We start from the raw sequence: 10,430 nt of genomic DNA, 5'->3' as shown, positions 1-10,430 counted from the left end.
CCGTGCCCCGGTATAGTCGGTGTATACCCTCTGTACCTGACACGTGTCTGTGGGTAGTATGCTGTCCACTCTCTTTAAGCGCGTGTGTTGCGTTTTATCTCAGAACAGGATGCCCCGTGTGTGTACGCGCATTGAGATAGCCTGGTTGTCGTTTTTCTTGCATAGGGATTGGTGTGTTTTTTGTGGCTGGGAATGCAAAATTTCTATGTCTCATGCTGGTTTTACTGATTCCAGGAAGGAATTCTCTTTGTCCTTTTTTTTTAATGGAGCAAAAAGAAATTTGTGAAAATTATAGGAGAAATTACTAATATTTTAATTTAAAAATAGTAATCCAACCAAACCGTATTTTGGAAATTTGGCTAAAAAAATTGAATTCCTTAATTCAATTTAAAGCAAATGCATTTTTGGATTCCATCTTTTTACAATAAGATGGTAAATTTGGCAGCGGATAAAACAAGAGTGGAGATAGCAATTTCATTAATAAAAAAAAAACAAAATAAAAGACTAAAATACAAAAACAAAGGAAAAGTAAAATAGCAGACCAGACAAGGCCATGTACCTTTTAGCATTTCACAGAGGTAGATTTTGTTTTGGTCTGTTTTTCTTTTTTAAATAAATTAAATTAAATTAAATTAAAAATTTTCTCTTTTTTTGAATTAAAAAAGAAAATCCAAATCTTCAAAATCATCGGTCTATAAAAACCCCATTCTTTGATCACCAAGCAAAAGCCAAAGACATAGAGAAAAAACTTTCCTTTCTCTCTGGCTTCACTCTGTTTGATTGTTCAAGCCAAAAAGATCAACCCTTTTTTTTGTAATGGCTACTTCACTTACACTCTTGACTCCAAATACTAATAACCCAACAGCAAAAGCCTTGGAAGATGAAGCTAGACCAGCTGTGGGGTTTGTGAAGAGCAACAAAGGAAGGAAACCAACTGGGAAAGGTCCATACCAAAAGAAACAGCCACAAAGAGGCATGGGAGTGGCTCAACTTGAACGTTTAAGGCTCCAAGAAAAGTGGAAGAAAATGACTGAAGCAACGACAACAACGATCACTACACCAACAACCCAGTTTCCTTCTGACCCTATTGGGACTACTAATGTTCCTGTGCTTCATGGTGTAGCGAACTATGGTGTTCCCATGATGATCAATGGTGGGAATGGGGGTTTATTGGGTTGGGGTGACACAGCTGGTTTGGTGATGCAAAGGGCTGTTGGAAATGGAGGGTTTGGTGGGTTGAATGGTCAGGTTTTGGTTGGAGCTCCTGGTAGTGTTCAGGTTGCTTGTGGTGCTGGTGTTGTGGAGGCTTCTAAAGAGCTCTCTTCAATGCCAAAGTTACAGCATTGTAAGCCTGATCGTTGTGATGTTTGCTTTAAGGTCTAGTTCTTTTTTTTTTTTTAGTTTTTCTTAATTTGTAATTTGTGCTTTTGGTTTTTCTTTGTTTGAAGTCTAGTGTTCTTGGTTTTTGGTGATGTTTTATGTGTGGTTTCAAAGAAACGTTAGAAAATGTGAAGGAAAAATAATATTTTGAAGCTTGAACTAGCTGGTATTGTTGATTCTAGTTTCTAGTTTTTATGTTTGACTCCAAAAAAAAGAAAAAGGGAAAAAAAGAAAGAGGCTTTGAATCTTAGTTAAGCCATATAGTTATGTGTGTTAAGTTGGATTAAGGATGTCTTGAGTCCTTTTGTTTGGCTTGGTAGAAAATGTGGCAACGCCAAAAGAAAAGAAAAGAAAAAAAATTAGGTGTCATTTCTTTGTTTTCTTGGGATTTTGTTTAGAAATCACTCAGATAAACCTAAAAGTCCAAAACAAGTACGAGTCAGTATTTGTCTCGGCCTTTGTTGAGTAATTGTTTTTGTTGTTTTATGTTTCTAGTGATTGGATTTCTATCGTTTATATTACTTATTACTAGTGTCCTACTGACTTTTACATGTTGCAGAAGAAGCGCTGTAATGGGGACAATGTAAGGTTTAATGGAGGGTTCAACCAATTTGGACAAATTTTGCCCAACAAAGGAGACCATTTTCTAGGATGGAACCAGGAAAACAATCAAAACATCAATGAAGAGATAAATGGATTCAGTGCTAGAGCTGCGAGGAGTGCTGCAGCCTATGCAGGCCACATGAACATCAATGAGGTGATAATTAAATTGTCTCAACTCCTTTCTTCTTTTCCCTAAGGAATAGAGAGAATGTCTATATGATTTTGTTTGTTTATTATTTTTAGGTAAGATACTTAAATTTTGTCTTCTGATGCAGACTGTGGAGGTGGTGGCAATTCACAGGAAAGGAAGCTCTATGGGCACCGGAAGTGTTCTCATGGAGTATGAATTCTTCCCAGGGAAAAGTAGCAGAAGCACTTCTTCCAAGGAATGGGAATTGCCTGCAGAAGCTTCAGTTGCAGTGGGTGGTGAAGCTTCTTATGCTAATGCTTCTAATTGTGTTGATTTGTCCCTCAAGCTTTCATATTAGAACCACATTGAAATGTCTGGTTTTGGCTTTGTTGGTTTACTGTTACATTGATTTGGGTGTAATTAATGAGTTTGAACCCAAATCCCAAATACAGCTTTAAAGTTTCCCTTTTGTTGTTAAACTTACATCTCTTACTAAATTACTGCAATATATATTGTGCTTTCTGAGAAATCCCTCTCTCTGATTTTGTCAGTTATTGGCTTAATTCTCTCAGCTTTAATGATCTTGTCATTATTTCTCATATCATCTCTATACCTTTTCCTAGTGAATCTGTTGTGGCCCTATCTGCTGATGCCTATTAAAAGATCAATTCAGAGATCTATCCTTTTAGGTTTTTTGAAGTTTGTAGATGTCCCACACATATATTTCTTATGATTAAAAAGTACGGTTTCTGTGTCTTGATACATATCACAACAAAGTAGTGAACTAATTAGGACTAACCAAGCCAATTACTATGGTTTCTAATTTGATTTTATATTCATATGTTCCTGCCATTGTAAAAGAAACTGCAATGCATTGGCTAACAAGATGGCTGCCATTACCATAGAAGATATGTATATTGTAGACTGGTAAGAGTGCTTGCATGGAAGCACCAAATACTATTAAAATTTGGTGTCATGAACCTTACTTTGTGCTTGAAAATAACTGCAAATCAGTATATCTTCATTTGGCATGACCCGGTCATGCATGAAAGGTCATCTATATATATGTTCATCTGATATCCCTCTGAGCTTTTACTTTTAACTTGGATCAAAAACTGGTTTCCCGAGTTTACCTATAGATCATATACTAAGCAAAGAAAAATAAGTTAAACCTGCATACAGGCTGGACAGGAAATGGCTCAAAACCCGAGCAACCAACTGTCGCTTTCTCTCTTTTTCTTTATGTTGTAATTTGGCTGAGGCTGAATAAATAAATAGAGGGAGTTACTATCCTAGAGTTAGTGTACACCTTTTATGTGCTGAAACACAAGGAGGGCATCTCTGGCTTGCTGTTTATGGGAGTCAAGTAAACCATTCTGGGATTGCATTAAAAAATGTGAAAGAAAAGAATAGATAAAAAACTATCACTGTTTCCAGGAAAGAACATATAGTGAGTAAAGCAAGGGGCTTGCTCGAAAGCAAGGGCATGTTTCTCCTAACGACACTGGAGATCAGAAAGTGGCTGCTGCTGCTGCAAACAAAAAAAAACACAAAGGCCTAAGCAACAAAAGTACAAATCTGTGAACAAGTAAAGGTGTAAAAATTAAATATGGATGCAGGTGGGAGACTGATAGTCTGATGCTGATCAGTAGAAGTAAGGCAGAGTAAGTGTTGAAGGCTTTTTTTTTTCTTTGGGCTATAACTTACATTTGATTGGATGCCCAGTGATTCATCCTGTCTTATTCATCCCCCAGCTTTTCCTTTTCTCTTCCTCTTTCTTGTTATTTCACTTTTGGCAAAAAAAAAACCAAGCACATCTCTCCATATTTTTACCCTTATTTGTTCATGTTCTGAAATATGTTGTCTAGAGTTATGATCTTAAGCAACTAAACTGAAAAGAATATCAAGTAACAAGAAAATGTTGGAATGCTAAAGGGAATGGAACAAAAAACAAAAAGGGAATTGCATTGGCAAGTAAAGCATGAAAGGAAACTGCCACAATATTGAGGAAATAATAATACCACAAAAAATGGTGTAATTGATACTAGATGGTACCCATTTTTCTTTTGAGCGTTTAGAATTTTCATTTTGGGGGTTAAAGCTTAGGAATGGGTCAGGTTGGTGTCTATTTATATTGAAATATCCGAAAGCAAAATCGCTTATTATCGAGGTATTTAAAACTTAATTGATATTATTATAATATTTTTAACTATTCGTAGTGTAATAAAAATTGATTAGTGATATCCGTTAATTGTCCAAATTTGTTGATAGGATGGATGTTCTATTAATAAAAACCAAAATTAATTTTTAAAATTCTATAATAAGTTAATTGATGGCCACTTGACAGTTTTCGTAAAGTAATTAAAAGTCACTTGATATGATTGTTCATTACCTTTTTTTCTTGATATGATTGTTCGTTATCCTTTTTTGTCAAAAAACTAATTTGATAAGTTGTGCAGTGGTCAAGTGTTTAAATGTCTTGGAATCCTTTTACTTGTTCGATGTGAGATTGAAACATTTTAATCTACTTCCTTTAAAGAATTGGGCATGACACTCTCCCCACCCAATCCGATGATGCCTTTGACATCTTCAATCACCTTGCTTGCTTTTCTAATAGAAGTGCTTGGCATGGATCGGATCAAAATTATTAACCACCTTGCTTGCTTCCCCATTGAAGTATTTGGTATGGATGAAATCAAAATAAAATATGTTTTGATATCACTTGTCACGAAATCATTATTCTTTTCTCAAAAGATTAACTTAATAAATTATATAGTATTCATGTTAATAAGTGTCTTAAAACCCCCTCCTTATCTGATATAGGATTGAAGCATGCCAGTCTATTTTCTACAAAGAAGTAGACGTGACATTAGTACTTGATGTTGTAGCATTGTACAACTCTTTCCTCAATGAAGATGCTTTATGGTGACATTGATTCCTCCAATCCTGGCTGATTTACTTTCTATTGTTTGGTCTCGAACTATTTCATTTGATAGATGTTGGGCTCAAACGCTCTGTACTTGACCCTAATCTAAGCCCAGCTTAAACCCAAGGCAAACCCAGATTCTATTAGCAAAAAATCTCAACACTAACCCCAATTCTATCGTGAAAGATTTCCCTTGGAGCTCTTTTTCACTTTTTCTAGTCCCACTCTGCACACTCAACTTGTTCCTTTATTCCCATTGCTCTTCCAATACCATCAACTGTCCAACACTGACATCTTAAGAAAACCTCCAGAACCTTCATAAACGCAGAGCTCTCCCTCAGTTTATCACAACAACAACAAAAAGCAAAGAAAAAAATTCCCAAAGAAGGAAAGAAAAGGAAAATAAGAGAAAAACTCCCCAGAAAAGGGAAAGAAAATGAATCCCTCAGACAACAGTGACCACCCTCAACTCCCAACAATCAAGATCCACCACCCATCCTCCCCTCACCACCCAACCTCCACCGCCACCCCCACCGCCGGCGCCCGCCGCAAGATCGGCGTAGCCGTTGACCTCTCCGAAGAATCCGCCTTCGCCGTCCGCTGGTCCGTCCAGAACTACATCCGACCCGGTGACGCTGTCATCCTCCTCCACGTGTCACCCACCTCCGTACTCTTCGGAGCCGATTGGGGCCCACTCCCCCACACCCCACAAACCCCGGAAACCCCGCAGTCCCAAAAGCAGCTGGAAGACGATTTTGATGCCTTCACGGCTTCAAAGGCGGCGGATTTGGCCAGACCCTTGAAGGAATCAGGGTTTCCCTTTAAGATTCATATAGTGAAAGATCATGATATGAGGGAAAGATTGTGTCTTGAGGTGGAGAGGTTGGGGTTGAGTGCTGTTATAATGGGGAGTAGAGGGTTTGGAGCTGAGAAAAGAGGCAGTGATGGAAGGTTGGGAAGTGTTAGTGATTATTGTGTGCATCACTGTGTTTGTCCTGTTGTTGTTGTTAGGTATCCTGAAGATAAAGATGGCGGGAATGGCGAGCCCGTGGTGACGGTTAAGGAGGCTGAGGTGGAGGAGGAAGGTGGCAAAGGTTAATCGTTTTTGAGTTTTTTTTTTTTTTTGTATGTTTGAGTTTGATTGAAAATTTGGGATCTTTGTACTTGTTTCATTGCTTAATTTGGGTGGTTTGATCAGTATTTTTTTTTCTTTATTGCTTATGTTTTTTTATTGTATTAACCGATTAATAGGATACAGAAGCAAAGTCACATCATATGATCCATATAGCGATCTCGCATACTAATGTAGTTTGTTTTGGTGTTTTGTGACTGAATTTTGGGCTTCTCGGCAGTGTTACGGTGTTTAATCGGATGAAATTGGCCTTTTTTTTTTGTTGATTGTGTTTTTATTCTGTTAGATGACGAGTAGGGCACAGTGGCAGTACATGATCCATATGGCTGACCCATTTATCGGGAAAAAGCTCAGTTTGTTGTGGTAATGGCTAATACAATGTTTAGGTTTGGTCTTTTTCTTAGTATTAATTAGTTTGTCTTGGTATCAATTTAGGTATAATATGATCTATGTCGATGATCACATATTGGGGAAAGGGTTAGTTTGTGTTAGTTTTTAGTTATTTGAAAATTGGTTTCTTGGCATTTTTTTTTGTTTAATTTGGATGATTTAAGCAGTTTTTGTTACATTAGCTGATAAATAGGTCATGGTAGTATAGTATGATCTATACAGCTGATCCCATGTTGTGGCAAAAAGATTTGGTTTATTGTTGTTCTTGTAGCCTATATATTGTTTAGTTTACTTAGTAGTATTAGGTTTTTATAAGGGTAGGATTTGTTTTGTGAGCTGGATAGGATTAGTTTTTTCCCCTTGAACTTTGTTGCAGATAGGTAGTTAACTGAAAAAGGGATGGGTTATGGACAGTGGGACTAATGATTTAATAAAGACAGCATATTAGGTACTTGGTGTATAAGCTTATCATACATGTCATTGCTAACTTGGTGTTGTAGAGCATTGCTTAAATAAAGATGTGTAATAGCAATTGCTGCATTGTTTATTAAGTAACCTAATAGGTGTAAATGAAGGAGCTCTTTTGCAGCTTGATAGGAAAATTTTGGGAGCTAATTGAAATGGGGAGAAGTGATTCACAATGAAAATAATTTAATAAGGAGGACAAGATATGGTACTGTGGTGTGCTTGGTATTTGAACTTATAATAGGGGTTGCTGCTAGATTAGTGGTATGACTGGAGAGGATTGCATATATGTGATAAAGACGTGTGGATAGCAATTGCTACTGTCTTTTATTAATCTGTTAAATCTGTGCATGCATGTATGAATAAATGTACAGTTATTAGAGAATGCATTAACTAGCAAGTTTGGCCTGCTCATGGAGGTGCCAGGACATGACGTTACCGTTGTAGGAGATAATAGGAAGATGTTTTGAGCTGTTGTTTGTTCACTTAAGACAAAGCAACTTGATGCATGAAGGAGTTGGAGTATTTCTAGCTGTTGGGATGATCATTTGGAGCTGAAAAGTGCTATAAGAAGCTGTTTGTATGGGAATGCTAATGGTTTCATAAATCATAGTTACTTTAAATGGGAGAATATGGGGAGATAAATCACTTGTGCTTTTTTTTGTGGAATTCTTTGTTAAAGCATACTCTTTTTTCCCCCATACCCATATTCTGGGGAACTTTCAGAAAGAGGATGTGCCAATTAGGTTTTTATTAGAATATGCTTCTCTTTTTCATATATGTTGCTTTACAACATACCTATTAGAATGTTTGATCTGCTGTAGCTGGTAAGTATGGTGGAAATATATGGATTAATCTGATTTGGGAAGTTAATTGGGACTGGAATGATAACTATTAGATGTTAAAAGATATGCCTAGATTATAAGAAGGCTTTTGCATTTGGGGGAAGCTGTTTATGTATCAATTGATGACAACCATTTCCTCCCACTGTCTTTCTTTTTTTTATTTGGGCTATTACTTGTGAAACACAGCGGAACTGGAACCTATGGAATATAGAAAGAAAATGATCCGTCTGTATAGTATCCTGGTGGAAACATCTAGAATTACTAAAGATTGGATTCTCTGTTATCAAATCTATATCATGTTCTAGTAGTAAAGCATCCTGAGTTTCTTCATAGACTTTGGTTCATGTATAAAACTTTTATTAGTTGTCGAATTATAAACTTACACCATATTTTGTAAAATTGATGTTAGTATTTGTTGCTTCTTTAATTGCAGATGCTTAGCAAGTCCCTGGTAATTGCAGCTTTATCCTATCAGTATCAGGTTTGTTTCTTGGCGTTGGAAATATTTTTCAGGAAAATGTTATTTGTCATTCTTTTATGCAAACCTGTTTGAATCTGATTTTTCTTTGATCTTGCTTTTCTTGTGTTATAGATAGCATAGATGGCTGTGAGTCGATAAGGATTAGCTGGGACAAAGAGAAGTCATCAAATCTTTGGTGGTTAATGGCACTTGGTTAAAACGGATCATAGGATTTTCTCTTTCTACTTTCATCTCCCCTTTGCATGACTCTATCGATGATGTTATTGTATGGTTGATGAGGTTTTTTTTTTTTTTTCTTCTTTCAATTATGGCACTCGAGGAGATTATTGTGTTTTGCTGTACTGTGATATAAGATAATCCCAGTGTCAACATTGGCTTTCTATTTTATGAGCTGTTTTTGTGGCCATACTGCAGGGCAGAAATATGAAAGTATTTGATGAGCTTCACCTTGAATTCAAGTGTTTTCTGGATGCAGAAATCTGGGAAAGTTTTAGTAACTGCATATTGATTACTGAAAAGAAAAATCTGACTATACCTGCATATCACTAACATGAAATCTAGCTTTGTTGGTCTTTGGGTGATGGTGGTCCAGTTGGAAAGCACATGCAAAGTGCAGATGCAAGTTGATGTTCTAAAAGCCAAGTTCAAATGTCAACCTCAATTTCCCTCAATCCAAGCAGAAAACTAGGGATTGCTGCCCTCAATCAAGGGAGGAAAGGAAACCACTTGGAAATTGGAAGATACCCCTCAATTAGTTTGCTTTCTAAGATTGAGTTCATGGTCATTGTTTCAGCTTTTCAAACAAGTTGTGTCTCTCGGGGATGCCTATATGGCTGCAACTGACTGGCTTAAGAGGTTGGTGATGGTTATTTTTTTCATTAACAATTTGACACAGCTTGCATAGCACTATCTTCTTTCAACTGAAAAAAAATGCTTGGTCAAACTACTCCTTCAGCCAAGGTGACAAATCAGGGAAAAGAAAAGGAAGTCAAGAGATACTTATCTTTATCAGTAGTGAAATAGTCATAAAGCTAAATGTCTCAATTAGGAGAAAGCCAGTTTTTTTTTTCTTTTCTTTTCCTTCCTTTGCTTTTCTAAAATTCAACTTGATTTGATGTGAAGTATAACAAATGAAGACTTTGATAATAGATAAATGAATAAATAACACAAGAGGACAAAAGGAGTCGCCCCCCCCTTGTATCAAATAACTAAAGGGTAAAATATCTTCCATATCTCATATGAATAAAGAAAACCCCAAACCATATGCCATATCAACATCACCCCAAGTTAATCCACATGGGGTTGTGCAAGTGGATTGCCTTTATTATTATTTTTTAAATCCTTCAAATTATTACAACATGTTTAGTATAGCTTTGGGTGGGGTTTTATTTACTATCCACCATACATTTCAATCCTACTTCTTTAGCTCATACTCTATGCCCCCTCCTTGCTGCAACCAGCCACAAGTTTCACCCCCACAAATTTAGTCTAGTCAATCTCATCAGTTCTTATTAGTAGTATTATTTTAAGTTTCTAATAATTAGGTTTGGCACCTAACACTACCTGTTCTAATGAGAAGAAACTATTATTTTATTTTGTGCTTCACAAATTCATACAAATAGATAAGAACTGCACCAAGAGTTGTTTTCCCATTCACAACTTGCGTACAAAACACATGTAACAAAGCGTGCATAGATCAAATAAGACAATGAATGAATAGTCATTTTCAAACCCTCTTTCTGTATTCCTGTTTTGACTGAAATTCTTCAAAAACTTTCATTAGATTCATTAATTTGTAATCAATTTCTTAAAGACTATTGGTTAGAATAGTGTTACCGATCAAAACTATAATCTGGTGATGGCAACTATGCTAGTGGAGGATCAGTTTTGCCATCTTTTTGGTAAAGCACGTGTAGCAAACAAAGCATCTATGGCCTGCAATTTTTGAATGGAAAAGGTCATAAAATGCCAACTTGTACCAATATCTCCATGACCATCCCCCCAATTTTCTTATCTTTTTCCTTTTTGTAAACTTCAACGGAATTTGTGTGCATGTATTTGGACATTATGCAATTCTA

The 10,430-nt window shown here is 36.4% G+C and overlaps 2 protein-coding genes across 3 annotated transcripts; both read left to right on the top strand.

Moving 5' to 3' along the window:
• LOC18593798 (protein SPOROCYTELESS) lies at positions 748-2,577 on the top strand. Its single transcript, XM_007021168.2, has 3 exons — positions 748-1,377; positions 1,940-2,137; positions 2,259-2,577. Exons 1-3 carry the CDS (start codon positions 817-819, stop codon positions 2,469-2,471), a joined length of 972 nt encoding a protein of 323 aa, XP_007021230.2. The 5' UTR covers positions 748-816; the 3' UTR covers positions 2,472-2,577.
• Positions 5,217-8,805, top strand: LOC18593797 (universal stress protein PHOS32). Of its 2 annotated transcripts, XM_018125054.1 has the most exons (4): positions 5,217-6,133; positions 6,458-6,534; positions 8,305-8,352; positions 8,464-8,805. In XM_018125054.1, the coding sequence occupies exons 1-2, from the start codon at positions 5,476-5,478 to the stop codon at positions 6,466-6,468; spliced, it is 669 nt and encodes a 222-aa protein (XP_017980543.1). In that variant the 5' UTR covers positions 5,217-5,475; the 3' UTR covers positions 6,469-6,534; positions 8,305-8,352; positions 8,464-8,805. The 2 variants fall into 2 exon arrangements, with proteins under 2 accessions (XP_017980543.1, XP_007021228.1); XM_007021166.2 differs by lacking the exon at positions 6,458-6,534 and having other exon boundaries at positions 5,223-6,133.

This window comes from Theobroma cacao, chromosome 7 (genome assembly GCF_000208745.1).
Source record: "Theobroma cacao cultivar B97-61/B2 chromosome 7, Criollo_cocoa_genome_V2, whole genome shotgun sequence".
NCBI classification, from domain to species: domain Eukaryota; kingdom Viridiplantae; phylum Streptophyta; class Magnoliopsida; order Malvales; family Malvaceae; genus Theobroma; species Theobroma cacao.
The sequence above is the reverse complement of the archived record's forward strand: the minus strand, read 5'-3'. Positions and strand labels throughout refer to the sequence as shown.